Source organism: Theobroma cacao, unplaced genomic scaffold (genome assembly GCF_053813885.1).
Source record: "Theobroma cacao isolate CCN51 unplaced genomic scaffold, ASM5381388v1 tig013, whole genome shotgun sequence".
NCBI lineage: Eukaryota > Viridiplantae > Streptophyta > Magnoliopsida > Malvales > Malvaceae > Theobroma > Theobroma cacao.
This window is the reverse complement of record NW_028291724.1, coordinates 99,114-119,618: the sequence shown is the minus strand read 5'-3', so window position 1 is coordinate 119,618 and position 20,505 is coordinate 99,114. Positions and strand designations below refer to the sequence as shown.

Sequence of the window (20,505 nt, the reverse complement as noted above, 5' to 3'; positions counted from 1 at the left end):
ATCTAAACTAGCTAACCAAACAAATGAACCTTTTAGATTTGAGTTTTAAAACTCTTACTTACCCTAAATAAGAGTTAACAATAGTTTTTGGTATTTTACAGAAATATATTTTTATTTTTCTCAATTATAATAAATATGTAACTGTGAATTAAGTTGTTAATACATCACCCAAACTTATGGCGTAAACTACTTTCAAGTGCTTCGACTTGACTAATTGCCTGCTTTGCCTTATACGGTATCCGGAACCTTCTAGTGCATCATGGGCTGAAAGGCCTACCTCCAAAACCTTCGGCTATCTATCTTGCTTCGTGCTCTACAACCTTTCGCTCAGTTTTGCCTCCGTCAAAACAATGCCCTGCAACTCTACGGCCCATTTTCTACTTGGGCCTTCACCCTTCTGACCCACTTATAGTATACTTGGGGTCTGACCTGGACTTGGGCCATGACACAAATACTAATAATTTTCTTTTTCTGAAACCAAGTGCCAGTATCTTTGTTCCTTTACTAACAAAATTGTCAATCAAAATAGGAGTTGCATCACAAGCTGTCCATGGCTCAGGTAAACCACCAGACCTGCGGGTCTAAACTAACTTGGATTGGGCTTTGGACAGGATATTTTAGGTCCAGCTCGATTTGACATAGGATTACATTTAATAAAAAATTATTTTTTGTTTACTTTCATTTTTAAAAATAATAATATTAAAATATTAATATAAAATATTTTTAACATAATATCTAAAAAGTTCTTAAACTATTTAAAAAAATTCAAACAAACCATTATACTTGTATTGTGTTGAATCAAACTCTTATACTTTTATTTTAAATTAATTAAACTCTTATACTTTTATTCTAAGTCAAATAATTGTTCATAACTAATAATTAATTGAAACAAAATATCATTTATTATTTTATATCACATGATATTAACATGACATTAACGTGACATATTAATATATTATAATAAATGATAATATGACATGTTGATGCAATTTGATGACATGATTATTGTATTTTTCACTCTTCACATCAATATTATGTGAGTAAAATATAACAAAAAATATTTAAATTAATGACAATTAATCAATCATTAATTATAAAGGCTTATTTGATCCAAAATAAAAATATAAAAACTTGATTAAATGTAATAAAAGAATAAATATTTATTTAAATTTTTTTAAGTAATACTTTATATATATATATATATATATATATATATGATATAGTTACTTTCAAGCACCTATTTGGGAAAATATGGCCATCGATGACTATATTTGATTTCAAGAATAAAAATCACAAAACTAGTGATTAATTCAGAATTAAATAAACCAAAAGACATGCGTACAAGTAAAAGTCCAAAATTAAGGCTTAATTCCTCTAAATTTGTGAATACCCTTTGAAAGTAACAAATAGACCATGCATGCCGGCTATAGCACTACAAACTTTATGTTGACTTCACTAATAATATACATTTATTCGCAAAATAATATCATGTCAAGTCCATAACCTTGGCTGATGGATCCTTCCCAAACGTATTCTTCCACGCAATAGATCAAGAAATGTACGACGTCGGAAGTGAGGCATGTCATCTTGACTGAAAGGAAAATAATTCCCATGTGTGAGGCAGTCGGCATATTTCATGACAAAGAGGCCACAATCCACGGAGCTGCATTGTCAATGAAAAGATTGAGAGTGTAACGAAATACCATTTATAAAATGAAAAACTAAAAGCTTCACTAATTCTCTTAAATGAGGACAGCTTGCTTACTTCTTTTGCATAGGAATATTTTCTGGGACAAGAAACGGCCAATCCTTGGCATTATTATGACCCATGGATGGCAATAGAAACTCTGAAAACCACCGCCTGATCACCTGTTTCTCTGAAGCATTGGACATTCGAGAATATTCGTTTGGATCCATCCATAGCAATTTTTTATCGTCAATGTCAGCATAAAAAAGAAGCCAATGTTCGCTCCAACACATTGGCAGAAACAACTGCAGTGAGTCAGCGACAGAAAAACGAAAGTGATAATTGTGCCTACCTATAGATTATGAGTTATGACATTGCATTAAACAGACTAACTTATAGGGAATAAAAATAGTTACCTTGCTCACGCCTATCAAGTCCTCTTGTTTAACCCATCTTAACACTTCAGATTCAGCCTTTGATCCATTAATCAAGAAAGTCTGAGTTCATCATATATAGTTGAAAAGTTATTCTCTTGCCAATGATCATACACATATAAAAAAAATCTTAATTATGATTTTAAATAAAAGGCCCTTACAGCTGTAGCAGAATCGAAGGAATGATGCTTCAGGTATTTATGTGGGAACTTCTCATACCTTCTTTTAAGCAAAATGAAGAACCGATTCACAACCTTCAAATATGGGCAAGGCACGTCTTAATATATGCATTCAGCTTATCATTTCAAGCTACTAGTATATTTCCAAGAAAAAAAAAACCGAAAGAGAAATATTATTTTGAAAGGACACTAACCGTATCCTCGACATAATAATTTTTTACATCTCCTGAACCAATATCATCTTGAGGAATTCTAAGCAAAGGTGCTAATGCTTTATCCTGTATCTTATCTCGTCCAATTATTTCTCTTCAAAACAGAACAACAAATAAATAAATTTCATTATGATTACAATGATATCAACGCTTAATTAAACTATCATATTTGATAGGATGTATCATGTAATGGCACACATACGTACCCACTTATTTCATGACTTTGCCATTTGCTCAAATGTTTTTCTTCTTTTTCCGTTAAAGGAGAGATCAAATATGCCTGAACATCCTACAAAAATACAGAAAAACAACAAAAGTAAGAGTATTTTTTTTTTTTGGTTAGTTTATGTTAAAAAACCTTTTACTAGTAAATCAATTTCTGAAAATTTGAAATCTTTGCCATTCAAAAAAGATTGAAAACCTTTTAGGCATACGAGATGTTAAATAGTACTAGCCCTAGATTTTAGGTTGAGTTTCCTCATATAGGATTTAATTAATAAGTACAAAATAGGAAGGGTATTGCTTGTACCTTCTCTGACCATGCTCTGGCCTCCCTCCCTATTTCTTCATTCCATGGTGCTTCATCATCAGATTCGGAAGAGAAGTGGTCTAACTCCGAATGATGTGCAAGAGGTCGACTATCCTTCAATTTGACAGTGAGGCAGCCTATGTTTCCTCTCTTATTAGGTTCCACGTTTGAAAAAGCTCGGTCGAAATAACTAAATAGCTAACAGAGATAATATGATGATAAGAATGGATCATGAAGATATTACTTACTTGCCCTTGGAGATTCTAACCAATCCCTGCCGCATATCATAGCCTCTATGATCTGAGGATTTAAGCCATTGAATATTGGATTGTCCATCATAACTTTTTCAGCCAAAGTATAACCTGATATGATCGATGACATAGGCATTGCTAAGATATCACGAGCCATCCTCCCAAGAATAGGAAAGCTTGAAGCATGTCCGCGCCACCAACCAAGTACGTCAAACTCCATTTCGGAACACATTACAGGTCCCTGAACATACTTATCAAATTCCGACTTCCATGAAACCTCAGTGTTAACATTCCTTTTATAATTGTACCACCTATGGAAAGATTCCATTGTATTTTCTTCAGCTTTGAAAATTTTCAAGGAATTTTTATCATCGAAGAGAGATGTCCCACTGTACATATTACTTGCATATTCATTGAAAAAACCAGTGAGAGCATTACGAATGATTGCCAAGTGAATCCGGGCTGCATCAAAGCCATAGATGTTATTGTATGAGAACTCCACAAAATCAAATTTAAATCGTGGATCAAGAATAGCTGCAATTGCCAAAACCAAGCTGCACGTCCTCCAATTGTTATCAGATATCACATTCATCAATGGATAGCCTTTTCTTTCCTGCTCACTCAGTTTCTTGTATTTATCATAAATGTCCAGCAAACATGCACTTGAAGTTTTGATGGCACCATCAATAGATTTTCCGACATTTTGAAGCACGTCATCCATCTCACTTGATTGATCCTTAGCAAGGAGACCATTAATGCACCCATCACAGCTGATGTAAAATGTGCTTAAAGGATGTGGAGCTCTGAAACAGAGCCAGGCTTTTCTTATTTCTTCAGCTATCTCCAAACTTGAGGAGGAATTATGCATGGTTAAGGAGCAAACTTTCTTGTCAAAATTCCAGTCCTTAAGCAAACTCTTGAAATTTTCAAGGAAAATCCTAGTGTCAAATTCTTGCCCGAAATTTTTCAAGGCAAGAACTTTCTTCTTCAATTTCCAATTGTCATCAATAAATTGGACAGTAAAACAACAATGAGTAATCTTTTCAAGATCATTTGCCCACAAACTGACTGTCAAATTAAAACGACAAGAGAGCGTATCAAAATATTCAATGTGTCTACCTTTTTCCTCTTTATAGACACGAAATATGTCAGATGCTAGAATTTCTTGCGATTGAAGTTTGAACCTTGGTTGCAAATTTTTCAAAAGAGTGCTGAAATATTCATCCTCAACTATATTCAATGGGTACTGATGCTTAATAATCATTCTTGCAACATCCATGCGACTCGTATCTTGATCAAATGAAGAATTACCTTGTTGATCTTCAACTTTGGAAGAATTACCTTGTTTATCTCCAACTTTGGTTCGTTTGCTTTTACAACGTTCCAAGTGATTTCTTAGGTGTGAAGTTCCTTTCCTACTTGAACCATCAAACCCTCTACCACAATGTGAACATATAGCCCATTCTTTCCCATCGCCATCTTTTTTCTTGGTAAATTCATCCCAAACATCAGATCTCGACTTTCTCCTTTTACCACAATGAGGAATGTTTGGAATGGCTTCTTCCTGCAAACCGACTTCAGTGCCATGAACTCTTAGCTTTACAAACTTTGTCTTCATTTTTTTCAAGTCTTCGAAGATACGAAGTGCCAAGGATTTTGGTTCCTCAAGTTGTTCCTCAGATGAGGACAAAAAGAATTCTAGTATATAAACATCATCAGTATAATGGTTGACTAGACAGATTGCAAGGGCCGCATGTAAGCCTGACTTCTGTGCAGCCTCAGCAAATGGATTGCTCCTAAGCTCAGTAATATTTGGTTCAAAAAGGAAGGGCTCATTTGATTGAAGCGCTTGTCCAGCAATAGCTTGCCCTTCTTGAATATCATATATTGCACATTCTTGCATGAAAGACTTATACTGAATAATTTTCTCTAAACAATCATAATAATAATAACAATAATTAATATAAGAGTAAGTAGTTTCGATGGATAGAGAACGTTTCTTGTTTAGACCTGACATGATTCCATTCGGGGTTCCCTTCACCCATGTTAAAGCCAATGGAAGCTCATATTTCAAACATACATCTTCTAACATGTCATATATCCCAGCAAAAGCAGCCAATCCATTCAATGAGGACGCCTGTTAATTAAAAAAGGTAATAATGAATTACTAAGAGCAAAACAAGAAAATCCAAAATAACACTTGGGAAGAGGCACAACCACTCCTCAGGTTAACACTTGTTTTTGGACCATTTTGTATGCAACTTAATTCTAAATACCTCGCTATTGGCATCTTTTGTCTAGAAGCAGTAAGAGACTCTGGATCCTTCGTTCCACAAATAGCAAATAAGATACACAAAACATTCAAAATATGTAACCTCTAGGCAAGTTAATACGGCTAAAGAACCCTTTTGCAAAAGAATGAAGTAGTTTTCTACTTTCAAATGTTACTTTTTCTTATTTTTTGTTTTTTGTTTTCAAATGTCACATTCCAATTGCAACTTTTTTTTGTCGAAGTATTAAAGGAATCTTAGCTTTTCTTGTTAATAGCAAGGAATGTAATGTCTGTAATTACATGACTTCAATTTAATAATTTTTCCAAACTTTCAATCTCAAGATTTGTAATAATTTAATATCCAGGTGTTACCCTTAATGTATATCCTTGGATGAAATTTTATATTTTTTTTGTACTTCAAAAACTACAAGCAAGCTTTTAACCATCTCCAGGCAACCAAACTTTTTTTAATTCGTAGAAAAGCTTTTACATAAACCATTTTTTAAAAAAATATTTTTCACCGAATAAACAGATTTGAACTCAAATTTTAATATGCTTTAATTAAACTATCTTTATCTTTATCTTTTATATATAGTGAACAACATATATATTATTAACAATTTATTAAATTAATAAGTTTGTCCTTCATTAATGATTTTTTATTAAATTGAAACGGTAACTGATTTTTATTTATTTGGTTAGTAACATTGAAGTCTTTATTCAAGTAAATTTTCTTTAATTGATAATATTCTTATTAAATTAATTATTGACTAATTTTTATCTATCAATTTCCTTATTAATCTTGAACTATTTACTAAAGTAAAATTTTCTTTACTTTAAAAAAAGTAAAACATTCTTAATAAAATTTAAATCTAGCTAAATCAAAACTAGAATTTTTTTTATTGAATTATTAATGAATTTAAATATTTATGAGATTACAAAACTAGTTTAAATTCTTTAATGATTCAATAAAATAAAATTTACTACTCATCTTTGAACAAGTACAATTTTATCACTATATTTTTTAATTTGATTCAAAAATGATAAAAATTTAACTATAAAAAAATACTCCAGGAAGAAATAAAGAAATTTTCTAATTTTGACTATGTTGAATCAAATTAATAAATATAGTGCTAAAATTTCAATCGTTTGGAGATAGATGCTATACTTGATCAATCACCCTAAATAGAGTGGTAAATTTGGATCTTATCCTATAATGAGGAAATTTTGTAAGTTAAAACTAAAGTGGAAATCTTATAAGGCGTTGTTTAGGAGACTTGAAAAAAAAGTTAGTACCTGTCGGTCAACTTGTAAAGTTCGAACTGTATCTTCTAATGCAGGATTTGGATTGAAACCTACAATGAAAGTTTATGAAAGTGTTATCATTATACAAAATATAATTTCTAAGCTAAATAACAATTAAGTAAAGAAAGGCCAATGAAGATGCATTAAGGGTCAAGGATCCAATTTATCACTCTCCTACATTACTAGTTTTATGGTCAAATTTTACCAATCATTTTCTATTAGTGCAATTTTAACAGTACAGTAAAAAATGTAATGAATGTAGAATATTCTGTTGCCATACAAGAAGGAGAAGAGAGATAGAAAAGTAGAAGTGAGGAAAGGGATGGGAAAATTTAAAGCTTGGTTTGGTCGTCCACATCGACCTAGAGTCAGCCAGCTTGATTTGGGATGGTGAGAGGGCAACGAATAAAAAAAAAAGAGGGAAAGGATTACGAAGACTGAGAAAATGAGGGAAGAAAGAATCAGAGAGAGAGAATAGCCAAGTAGCGAGGGGAAAGAGAGGAGCAAAGCGACATGGGGAAAGGACGAAAAGCAGGGGTCTGGGTCTGACCAGTGGTCACCAATGCCTTATCTAATGTTGGTCGACCAAATTCGGCACAAAAATTATGAAAACCTTCGAGGAGAGACAAAAGGAACAAGGATAGAGAAATGGAATAAAAAAGAAGAGTGGACGCTAATATTTGGTGTAGGTTGGTCACCATTAAAATGATGAAATCAAAATTTAACTACTAAATCTTAAACTTGAAAATTACATAAGAACATAATACATATTAGAGATTTTATGTATACATGTACTATATAAGGTACAACGTGATGAAAATGCCCTAACTACATGACATGCCAAATGACAAGAATGCCCCTAAATTTATATGGCATAATATATGTCAAAAATATATGTACTTAGAGTTATATGACATATTGAATGATGAAAACATCTTTAAAACTACGTTGCATATTATATTGTTCAAACTGCATATATAACATACTCTCATGATCCTAAGACTATGGGCTATAGTTCATGACAGTAAAATTACATAGCATAGTTCATGTTATTGCATAGCAACTTGAACTACATCTATTTGTCATACTATTGACATCATTATAACCTTAATGGCATACAATCTACCATAATTTTAATATCAACATTTATCTATATGGCATGTGCATTATATGGTTCAAACTATATATGGCATACTCTCATGATCCTAAAACTAGATGGCATAGTTCATGACTATAAAATTACATGGACTAGTTCATGTTATAGCATATAGGATAGCAACCCGAACTATATCTAAATGTCATAAACCTTAATTGCATACAATCTGTGACAATTTTATAACAACATTTTTCTATATGGCATATAATTATAATCCTAAACCTCAACATTTTATCATGTCTACTAATGTGCCTACATGATAAACGTTCATATGGACAAGTTCTATCTATGTCTGTCATGCAGGTTTGGATATTATTACCAAGAGGAACTTGCTTGGATCTAGGTCTAAGAGTTGATTCAGCATGGCATTGGATTGAATTGAATGAGTCACAGGCTAGGCTTTTTGAGAGTCTGGACTCGTCTGGATCTTTTAGATTGGTGTAGAGTCGTTTGGGTTTGTAGGGACATTGTGGGCTCATCTAAGCTCGAATGGACATTTTGGGCTCGCTTAGACTCTTAGATTCTTGGACTTCTGAACTCCTTTAACTTGTAAGTTACCAAATTGCTGTGGGAATTTCTAGCAGTAGAAGAGGAGAGGCGAGGATATCTAATAAATTATGAGGTAGGTAGAAATATGATGGAGTATTAATTGCTGAGATGAAATGGAGTGGACGGTCAGGATCAGGTGATGAACAACTCAGATTTCATGAAAATTTTAAATTTTATCTTCTAATAAAAATTATAATTTTTAAGAGATTTATCATTTTAAAAATAAATCATTAGATAATTCAAAAAAATTAAAAATAAATCGATCTGAAAAATGTAGTGTCGATTTACATTATGTGTTGATCAATACTGTAAGTTTGGTCAAATTCACTAATTTTCTGAATTCAAGCCTAAGTTGATCGACACTTTAAATAGTCAAAAAGTGAAAAAAAAATTAAAAATCTATCCAAATTGATAGTTACCCTAAAATTTTTGAACTATTGATTGACACTTTTTGTGCCAATTGATATTCTTTCCTAATTTTTTATGAAAATTTCACTTCATTAAAATGGAAATTATATTTTAATTTTTCATTTATTAAAGTGCAAAATTTGGTACTTATAATAGTCATGCTAAAAAAGAAAAAACAAAAGAGAAAAGGGAAAGGAAGAAGAGGAAAGGAAAAAAAACTTCATGTCCATATTTTCTTTTTTATTTTTATTTTTTCAAATATCCAAATTTATTACTTTTATGTTATTGAAAATTAAGAAATATTTCAGGAAACATTTTTTCTTTTTACTTTTTGACTGATTTAAATGGTGTCAATATTAGTCATTCAAAGTTTGATGGTAAAATTTAATCACCAAATTAGATACTGATAAATTTGATTCTTATTCCTTAATCCTAAATTAAAATTTCATTGCATCAATACTTTAGAAATAAAGTATATTTTCTAGTTGATTTATTCAAAAGATTTTAACGAATCAAAGAATAATTTTAACTATACTCCCTCCATCCCATTTTCTTAGTCCCTTTTATTTCTTTTCGATGTGTCAAAGTTATGTTCTTTTTTTTTTTTTGAACACAAACTACTCCTTTTTATATATATTTCAAATTTACTTTCAATGATTTTTTTTACTCTTTTGTTATTAAAAACCTTGAAACATCATTTTTTTTATAAAATGGTATATAAAATTTTAATATAAGATAGACTGATTTGAAATTTTTTTTAAAATTTTGTGAAAATCAAGGACATAAAATATGAGATTTAGGTAGCTTTATGTCATCAAAAGGGAGATGGATCAAATAATGAACTTGCGTAATTGCCCTAAAAAAGTATATAACCTATATGGTACGTTTGGTTGGCGGAATAGACAGGAATGGAATAGAATAGTTATTATGTGGGAATAGAATGAGGTGGGAATAGAATAGAATAGTTATTACTTAGTTTGGTATGACAAAGGGAATAGAACAGGAATAATTATTATGACTTATTGTAGTGTTTGGTTGGTAACAATAATTTTGGAATAAGAAAGGAATAGAAAATAAAAAGACAAAAACACCCTTTATTATTTATGTGACATTTTATTTTTATTAGATTTTTAAAATATTAATAATCTAGAATTTAATTAAAATATTAATAATAAATCATTTAAATATTAACATTTATTTAATTTAAATATTATTATGATTAATTTTTATTTTATTTTATTTTTAAAATATTAATAATTGATAATTTATTTAAAATATTAATAATTGATAATTTCAATATTAATATTTATTTATTTTTTAAAATATTAATATTTTATTTAATTTAAATATTATGATGATCAATTATTTTATTTTATTTTATTTTTGAAAATTAATAATTGATTATTTATTTAAAATATTAATAATAGATAATTTAAATATTAATATTTTATTTAATTTAAATTTTATTATGATTAATTTTTTATTTTATTTTTTCAATATTAATAATTGGTAATTTATTTAAATATTAATAATTGATTATTTAATTATTAATATTGTTTATCTAATTTAAATGATATTATGTTTATTTATTTTTAATTTATTTTGTTTTTAAATAGGAATAATTTATAATTTATTTTATTAATAATTGATAATTTAAATATTAATATTTTATTTATAATTTAATATTAATATTTTATTAAAAATTGGAATCAAGTGAGAGAAAGAGGAGAGAGAGAAAAATAATATTTTATACTAATAAAGTTGTAAATTTTCAAACTTGTAAGGGGTATTTTTGTCTTTATTAATTTTTAAATTTATTCTTCAACCATGGAATAGCTAATACCATGGGGAGGGTGGTATTAGCTATTCCTTGGTTTTGAAGGATTTTGAAGAATAGTCATTCCATAGGAATGGCTATTCCTTGGATCATTTTTCAACCAAACAAAGGAATAAAAATTCCTTGGGAATAAAGGGGGAATGGCTTAGCCATTCCCCCAACCAAACATGCTAATAGATAATTGTATTATCATTATGGGCGCTATAAAACATGAATATAATGGAATGTGAATTTATTTATTCTACTTTGTAAAACATTGCATAAGAAATATACCTTGGATAGGGTTATAGCTGATTGGATTGAAGTGGTCCACCGCATCTGTGAGTTTCCAAGCCGATGTGAAATGCAATAGGCCATCGTCGTTTTGAAAAACCACACACCCATTATCCTCAATGTCCCCAGACCCGATATCCGGCGCCAGTGGAACTGGAAGAAGGCCATTCGCTCGCAAGAGGGATCGCCATTGAGCCAAAGTCTGGTGTCGCTCAAGTCGGTCTGTCCCTTCACATCCCACGATGTTTACTATCTGTGGTCTACAATACATGAATTCGTAAAATTCCAAAAAATTTAAGTAATATTGAAAAGATTTCTCCAACCGTTTGATGAAATTGGAGTCATTATGGTCAGCATATTGCTCTTCTATAATCACAATCTCTGGGTTTATCTGCCTCAACTTTAACAACTCTCTCTCCATTACTCTTGCATCTGCCAGCAACTGGTGAAGTTTACAGTGATAATAGACGATTACGGCCTCATCCGTTGTCCTTGTGAAATCCGCCTTAGACGCATCCACATCACCCAAACTATTGGCATAAACCACTCTCAAGTCCTCCAACTTAATTCCACGTTCCATGGCCGCCGTAGTGAGATCGTGCTTACTTTTTTCTTGTTGGAATTTTACTATTTTTTCCAGAAATGGTGATACTATGACACTTACACGGACTGATAGAAAATCACCGGAAGCATTAGCTAGTGATCTAAACAAGTATCTCCAATAACATAAAGGTCGGAATAAGAAGGTAATGAGGTGCAATCGTTTCTTTCCCATACAGGCAGTGTTGATGGCATCGCAGGAAAAATTATGAAGGAAATTAATGGGTGAAGGAGTCAGCAAAGTGAAATAGGCACTGGCAGAAGAAATTCCGTAAGCTCGGCGAACTAGAGCTTCCGCAAAGTATTTCACAACATCGCTTCTTTCCGGGCAGGATTGGTCGGCAGCAAGATTCCAGATCCGCTCCAGGAGTGAGTCGGCAAGAGTCAGATTCTCGTCTTGAATAGCTTTAGCGCAGGCGACTAAGGCGTCCAAAGCAGAAGAGGCCATCACTGTACGGAAATACTAGAAATTTGGTCGAGGCAAAACTGGTAATAAGACAGTGCAGATAAAATTTGGAATCAAGGAAAAGCGAACTTAGAAGCGCCAATGAAGTTGAGATTAAGAAAGTAAAGCAAATTCGGGGGCATCAAACATTTGCTCTTTAAAATATAAGAAGATGAAAACTTTTCCAGCAATAGCTTGTCCCCACAGCTCACGCGGAATTGAGGGACCCCCCATATTCCAAGCCAAGCATCAGTCACGCAACTTCGTGGAAATTACTACAAGCAGTTTTCAATCAGAATTGGACTAGTCAACCATTCCGTTTGTCGAATTAATATTAAATTAAATATTAGTCGCTCTGCAATCCATTCTGTTGTTAAAATGAATTAGACTAGTCAACCAAAGCAAAACAAACTCATTGTACAAAACAACTTATTAGCTACCTCATCTGTCATCTCACTAGCTACAATTGATCATTCATGGCATGTTCAAACCAATAGAACAAAATCTAAACCGAGCTTAACAAAATCCAATTTCTTCCTTTGGCTTTCCCTCGTGTATCTCCATCTTTTTTTGAAAAGTAACAACTTATCATATTTTTTTTTGGGATAAACTTTTTATTTTACTTGAATAATTGGTATAAAAAATAAATTTAAAAACAATGAGTAATACTTACTTTTCGAAAAAAGAAAGCAATATTGATGAAGATAATGGAAATTGGAAAGAACAGATAAATGAGAATTTTTTTTTATTATAAATCTCGTTATTGTTGCTATGTAGCTAAGCTTGGTACCGAACTATAAAAGTTTAGAATAGTATTAAAATCATTGGACGTTTACAATCACTGTAGTGAGAAGATTAAATGATTATTAAAATCAAATAGTTATTTTCATTTCAAAACATTTGTAATTGAGTAAACAAGTGGTATCAGTTTAAGTGATCGATTTACTATTTTAAATCATCAATCATACTTACAAAATTTACACAACTTTTACTTTAAAAGCGTTGGCTCTTAAAAATAGAAACATGAGCCCCCTGTCAAATTGTAGAATTACCCTAAAATTAATCTAAGTAGACCCATGAATGACCTTGGTCTGTTCCCACCCCTAGTGATTGGTTCAATGTAAAAAAAATAAAAAGAAAAGAAAAGAAAAGAAGAAGGAATCAATTTCTGAACAATTGGTTTAGTATAAGCATCACAACTCTGCTCTAGCTCTACTTGGATTAAGTAGCACGGTTTCGATTCAAGAATAGCAGTGGCACAAATACGACAACAAATAAGAAGATGAAAAACAGAGTCCATGTAGTGAACTTCAGCTTCAATGGAAAAGCAGTTGCAGTGGCGTGGCAAAATGCTGCGGCAGCTAGAAACAGTGGAACTTTTTCCAACACTTGTGCAGTTTAGGTATTGTTTTGGCTGATAAATAATGCAACGAAGAGAATGACAAATATAAGCAAGACAGCAAAAGAAAGCAACACAAAGGAAAAAGGGCGCTCCTTGTTCTTGGATTGATCAGTTTGTGAAACTTGGAGAGAGAATCCAAGGGCAAAAGTGAAGCAAAATGTCAAGATTGCACTTTGCCACTGTATATGCTACCGAGCAGCGAGTAAGTTAAGTAGTTGTGACTCCGCATTGAAGGAAGGGGACGATGACAGTGGTGGTGGCAGAGGCAGGGTCGACGGCGGCGATATTTCTAAGTCAATAACAGAAGAAGGCAGTGATGATGGCTGCTGCTGTTGTGATGGGGTGACTGTGACCTTCTTGTGTCTAATTTAGGACAAAGTCGGAGGACAAATGCTGCAATTAGAACAAGAAATGCTTTAACTTTCTCTTGGATAATGCTCATTACGTTCATTTGTGTTGAACACTAATTGCATCAATCTTGTTGTGTGTATATATGTACAGTGGGTCAAATGAGACTATAAGGAGAAAAATGAAATGTACAAGTTTAAGCACCGTTTGACGATACGAAAAAAATAAAAAGATCCGATTATTATATCCGGATTCTCTGTATATAAAAATAATGGATTTAGCGGTAAATAAAAATTCGAAAATCATCTGCTTTGACTGGTAAGGAAAATGTATAAGCCTTTTAAGTTTTAAGTCGAGCGGATACTGCGTGGGACCGGGCCAGTGGGTCACTGTCTTGAATCCTTTTTGCTTAGTTAGGGAGGCAAAGAGAAAGAAAATACACAGGACACTTGGGGCATTTAATAAAATTACAAATAAAAATCCATATCTAATGGATATTGATATTTTATAAAATTTTATGAAATCTATTAAATTGCATCTTACTATCACAATTATAAAACTTATTATATAAAACTCCACAAAATTTAAATTTTAAGTGTGAGTCAAGAACAATTGTAACAACAAAAACTAAATTACATCCTCCTATAATTGTCACATTTTCTCTTAATCAATGTAGTGAATGGATAATCATTCTTTTTCAATTTAAGAAATTTCTTATATATGTTATAGATCTTGGGAAAGTATATTCCCAAAAACTATTTAAAATGTCATAAAAACCTTTCAAAATTGTGCAAAATTAATGCAGTGACTTATCCCATTCCTCCATTGATGGATATATTCTAAAATTACTATCAATTTACTCCAGTTGACAAAATATTCTCTTAATTCCAAAGCACTATTGAGTATGTCAGTCTGAATACAATTTTAAAAGAAGATCTTTATGCCATGATTTCTCACCTTATAGCTTCACTTAATTTACTGTTTCTAAAACTTGAGTTTTCTCAATTCTGTCTCACTGTTCCGTATCTTCAAAAATATATCATCCATCACACGCAACTTATGGTAGCTGGTGTAATAACAAGAGAGAAGTAGCCTTAATTACGATCATTTTCTTTTATTTGTTGAACAATATCATCATCCAAAAAAAATTATCTACAGTAATCTAACTTAATTTCTTATTCATATTTCCACTTTGAGCTTCGAATAATTTCAGTTAAAGTATTTGCAATAGTTATACTCAACTTTTGAAAGCAAGAATCTTCATCTTTAATTCCCAACTTTTATTACCAAAGTGTACTATCAAACAACTTTTATTGCCAATTTTTGTTCAGCAATATCTAATGGATATTGATATTGATACCTAATAATTAGAATTTGATGAAATATGTCAAATTGCATCTTACCATCTTAATTATAAATCTCACTATATAAAAACTCCACAAATTTAAATTTTAACCATGAGTTAAAAACTGTTGCAACAACAAAAACTAAATTACATTTCCCACATATTATGTTAGTTTCTTGACCACCAACATAGGAGTATTTGGTGAAATGATAAAGTTTGAGAATAGATGAAATCACCTGGGAGAAAGAAGCCAACTTCCATGCTTTCAAGTAAAAGATCAAGAGTTCTAAGCCAACCAATCAATGAGGATGTCGACAATTGAGTGGAGAGGATGTAATGAGCTAACTTTTGTATAAAGCAATGACAGGGTAGAACTATATAGGAGACTAAGTCTTTTGTAGTTTAAGAGAAAATGATCCTATTTCAAATATTGTAACAGCACTTGGTGGCATATTTAAAAATTTTTATTAAGTCTTTAAGGAAAGAAATGTTTCCATTTCATGTATTGTAACAATTATTGGTGACATATGTGTAAAAGCTTGTCAGCTCTTTATAAGGGATGAGCAATTGACAAATTGTTAGGTTGTCTCACTAGTTAAGTTATATTTGTAACTAACCATCTAAAGCCGCCCCTATAGCCCAAAGATGGCATGTTTGGTACTCTCGGTTAGACCTGACAATTTTGGACACGACACGTTAATACGATACGAGAAGACACGAGTTAAATAGGTTTTGGGTTTACCCTTAACGTGTTTCGTGTCTAATTTTCGTGTCTTAATGTGTCGGACACGACAAATACGTTTAAAACACGTTTAAACACATTTACTTAATCGTGTTATCGTGTTTAAACGTGTATACGTGTTTAAACGTGTATATATGACACGTTTATTAACCTATTAAACATTAATAGTTAAAAACTATTTTAACCTTATATAAATAATTTTTAATAATTATTTAATGTGTATTTTAACCTTATATATGATAATGAATTTTATGTATGTTATTTATATTAAATTTTATTATATTTGATGTTATTATTATTATTTTTTTGTTATAATTATTTTTATAATTATAAATTTTAAATTTAAATAATAAAATTATATTTAATTATAAATATTTTTATTTAATCGTGTTAATCGTGTTAAACATGTTAAACGTATTATTAATCATGTCGTGTCGTATATTGACACGTTTAATAAACGTGTAAAACGTATTAATCGTGTCGTGTCGTGTTACACGTGTATTAAATGTATACGTGTTTCAAATTTAAGACACGAATATTAAACGTGTCGTGTTCGTGTTTAGCCTTAATGTGTTTCGTGTATAATCGTGTCTGACACGTTAAAGATACGAAAACACGAATTGCCAAGTCTACTATCGGTCTCTTTGTACATACTTTCAATATTAATAATATATTTTTTAATATGGATCTAGTGATTGTGTATATGGCATTCTTTATTCTCATGATTTCGATATTACTTTTGCATAAACTAATTCGTAGCTAAAAAAAAAACTAATTCGTAGCTATTATTGATGTTTGCTTAAATATAATCGAATTATTAATTGGCTTGTACGAAAGCGTTTGCTCGAACGCTACATGGACTATCACATATTTAAACGAAAATGTGTAATTTGTGACACTTAGCAAACTTAATGTTGCACACTTACTCTAACAAAGTATTTAGAAAAAACTAGAGAAGGAGAATGCATAGAAAGGATTGGTTGTTCCAAACCTTTAAAACTTTCCTTAGACCTAAAACCTCGCCAAAGACTCTTTAAAATGGTTAAATACATATAAAGTCCTTATACTTATGTATTTTTTTTTAATTTAGTCACTGTACTTAAAATTAAAGCAATTTAATCTTTTGATTTTGAAAATTATTTCAATTTAGTTTTTCTTCTTAACGGTATCCAATTTTACTCTTAAAAGGGATGACGTCAATATTGACGTGACTCATTGACGTAGCATTAATATGAAGATGTGACATGTCACGTGACATCAACATAATAACATTACAACGCTTATGCACGTTTGATTCGTGAAATAAATATGAATGAAATAGAATAGTTGTTTTGTGAGAATAGAATAAGTTGGCATTAACATTAGAAAATACGAATATTTTATTTATAATTTAAATATTATTATGATTATTTATTTTTAAATATTAATAATTTGAAAATTTTTTAAAATATGAATAATTGACAATTTAAATATTAATAATTTATATTTTCAAATGTTAATATTTTATTTATAATTTCAAAGTCATTATGATTATTTATTTTTATTTTATTTTATTTTTAAATATTAATAATTTATAATTTATTTAAAATATTAATAATTGATCATTTAAATATCAATATTTTATTTATAATTTAAATGTTATTATGATTATTTATTTTTATTATTATTTTATTGTATTTTTAAATATTAATAATTTATTTTTAATATTAATAATTTATCATTTAAATTTTAATATTTTATTTATAATTTAATCATTAATTTTTAAATATTTATATTTTATTTATAATTTAAATGTCATTATGATTGTTTATTTTTATTTTCTAAATATTAATAATTTATAATTTATTTATAATATTAATAATTCATCAATTAAATATTAATACTTTATTTACAATTTAATCAATAATTTTTCAAATATTAATATTTTATTTTGAATTTAAATGCTATTATGATTATTTTTTATTTTATTTTATTGTTTAAATATGAATAATTTATAATTTATTTAAAATATTAATAAATGATCATTTAAATATTAATATTTTATAAATAATTTAATCATTTTATAAAATACTAATATTTTATTTATAATTTAAATGTTATTATGATTATTGATTTATATTTTTAAATAATAAAAATTGATAATTTATTTAAAATATTAATGATTAATAATGTAAATATTAATATTTTATTTTATAATTTAATCATTGATATTATTATTTATTTTTATTTTATTTTTTAAAATGTTAATCACTTATAATTTATTTAAAATATAAATAATTGATCACTTAAATATTAATATTTTATTTGTAATGTAATCATTAATATTTGCAAATATTAATATTTTATTTCTAAATATTAATATGGGTAAGATTGTTAATTTTAAAACTTATGATGGATAATTTAGTCTTAACAAATTTTGAAGCTATTTCATAAAACATGAAATAACTAATACCAAAAGAGAATGTAGGTTTAGTTAAACCTAACTTTTAATTGATTTTAAAAAATAGCTACTCCCTAAACGTGTTATTAATTTACTCTAACAAAGTATTTAGAAAAAAACTAGAGAAGGAGAAAGCATAGAAAGGATTGGTTGTTCCAAACCTTTAAAACTTTCCTTAGACCTAAAACCTCGCCAAAGACTCTTTAGAATGGTTAAATACATATAAAGTCCTTATACTTATGTATTTTGTTTAATTTAATCACTGTACTTAAAATTAAAGCAAATTTATCTTTTGATTTTGAAAATTATTTCAATTTAGTTTTTATTCTTAACGGTATCCAATTTTACTCTTAAAAGGGATGATGTCAATATTGACGTGACTCATTGACGTAACATTAATATGAAGATGTGACATGTCACGTGACATCAACATAATAACACTACAACGCTTATGCACGTTTGATTCGTGAAATAAATAAGAATGGAATAGAATAGTTTTTTTGTGAGAATAGAATAAGTTGGCATTAACATTGGAAAATACGAATATTTTATTTATAATTTAAATATTATTATGATTATTTATTTTTAAATATTAATAATTTGAAAAAAATTTAAAATATGAATAATTGACAATTTAAATATTAATAATTTATATTTTCAAATGTTAATATTTTATTTATAATTTCAAAGTCATTATGATTATTTATTTTTATTTTATTTTATTTTTAAATATTAATAATTTATAATTTATTTAAAATATTAATAATTGATCATTTAAATATCAATATTTTATTTATAATTTAAATGTTATTATGATTATTTATTTTTATTATTATTTTATTGTATTTTTAAATATTAATAATTTATTTTTAATATTAATAATTTATCATTTAAATTTTAATATTTTATTTATAATTTAATCATTAATTTTTAAATATTTATATTTTATTTATAATTTAAATGTTATTATGATTGTTTAATTTTCTTTTCTAAATATTAATAATTTATAATTTATTTATAATATTAATAATTCAACAATTAAATATTAATACTTTATTTACAATTTAATCAATAATTTTTAAAATATTAATATTTTATTTTGAATTTAAATGCTATTATGATTATTTTTTATTTTATTGTTTAAATATGAATAATTTATAATTTATTTAAAATATTAATAAATGATCATTTAAATATTAATATTTTATCAATAATTTAATCATTATATAAAATACTAATATTTTATTTATAATTTAAATGTTATTATGATTATTTATTTATATTTTTAAATAATAATAATTGATAATTTATTTAAAATATTAATGATTAATAATCTAAATATTAATATTTTATTTTATAATTTAATCATTGATATTATTATTTATTTTTATTTTATTTTTTAAAATGTTAATCATTTATAATTTATTTAAAATATAAATAATTGATCACTTAAATATTAATATTTTATTTTTAATGTAATCATTAATATTTGCAAATATTAATATTTTATTTCTAAATATTAATATGGGTAAGATTGTTAATTTTAAAACTTATGATGGATAATTTAGTCTTAACAAATTTTGAAGCTATTTCATAAAACATGAAATAGCTAATACCAAAAGAGAATATAGGTTTAGTTAAACCTAACTTTTAATTGATTTTAAAAAATAGCTTTAGAAATAGCTACTCCTTTATACAATTGCAAACCAAACATGGGAGCAAGTATCAAATGGGCATAGAGGGGTAATAGCTTAACCCAATGTGCAGTTAGTTGTCAAGCTTGCTTGGCGCTTTGGAACTTCTGGTCAATTCTGCCTCCACCAACACACTGCCCTGCACCTTGGACTTGAGTCTTCTTACTCTCTAGCCCACTGCCACTTGGGTAGGCACCCTTCCGGCCCACTTATAGCACACTTGGGGTCAGACCTGGGCGTGGGCGATGACACAAGTTAGTAGTATCTTTGTTCATCGACCAATAAAATTTCAATCAAGATAGGAGTTATTATCACAAGCTGTCCATGGGTCGCATAGCTCACCAGACTTGCGAGTCTAATCTGACTTGGGTTGGCCTTTGGACGAGATATTTTAGAT

The 20,505-nt window shown here is 28.8% G+C and overlaps 1 protein-coding gene across 4 annotated transcripts; it reads right to left on the bottom strand.

Moving 5' to 3' along the window:
- Nucleotides 1-1,240: 1,240 nt before the first annotated feature.
- On the bottom strand, nt 1,241-12,306 carry LOC108661617 (uncharacterized). 4 transcript variants are annotated; one of them, XM_088802833.1, is made up of 11 exons: nt 11,093-12,293; nt 6,861-6,919; nt 5,303-5,429; nt 3,290-5,221; nt 3,042-3,178; nt 2,719-2,801; nt 2,495-2,606; nt 2,283-2,375; nt 2,104-2,184; nt 1,766-1,992; nt 1,241-1,663 (listed from the first exon to the last, which is right to left on the bottom strand). In XM_088802833.1, exons 1-11 carry the CDS (start codon nt 12,138-12,140, stop codon nt 1,492-1,494), a joined length of 4,071 nt encoding a protein of 1,356 aa, XP_088658959.1. In that variant the 5' UTR covers nt 12,141-12,293; the 3' UTR covers nt 1,241-1,491. The 4 variants fall into 4 exon arrangements, 3 of the variants coding, with proteins under 3 accessions (XP_088658959.1, XP_088658958.1, XP_088658960.1); XM_088802832.1 differs by having other exon boundaries at nt 3,290-5,429; XM_088802834.1 differs by lacking the exon at nt 1,241-1,663 and having other exon boundaries at nt 1,784-1,877; nt 3,290-5,429; nt 11,093-12,299.
- Nucleotides 12,307-20,505: the final 8,199 nt, after the last annotated feature.

Coding starts and splice junctions, on each gene's coding strand:
- LOC108661617 (XM_088802832.1), bottom strand. CDS start 12,140: ATGGCCTCTTCTGCTTTGGACGCCTTAGTCGCCTGCGCTAAAGCTATT. Junction 5,430..6,860: donor CTTTACAAGTTGACCGACAG/GTACTAACTTTT, acceptor TTTAATTAACAG/GCGTCCTCATTGAATGGATT. Junction 2,185..2,282: donor CCTTCGATTCTGCTACAGCT/GTAAGGGCCTTT, acceptor TGATGAACTCAG/ACTTTCTTGATTAATGGATC.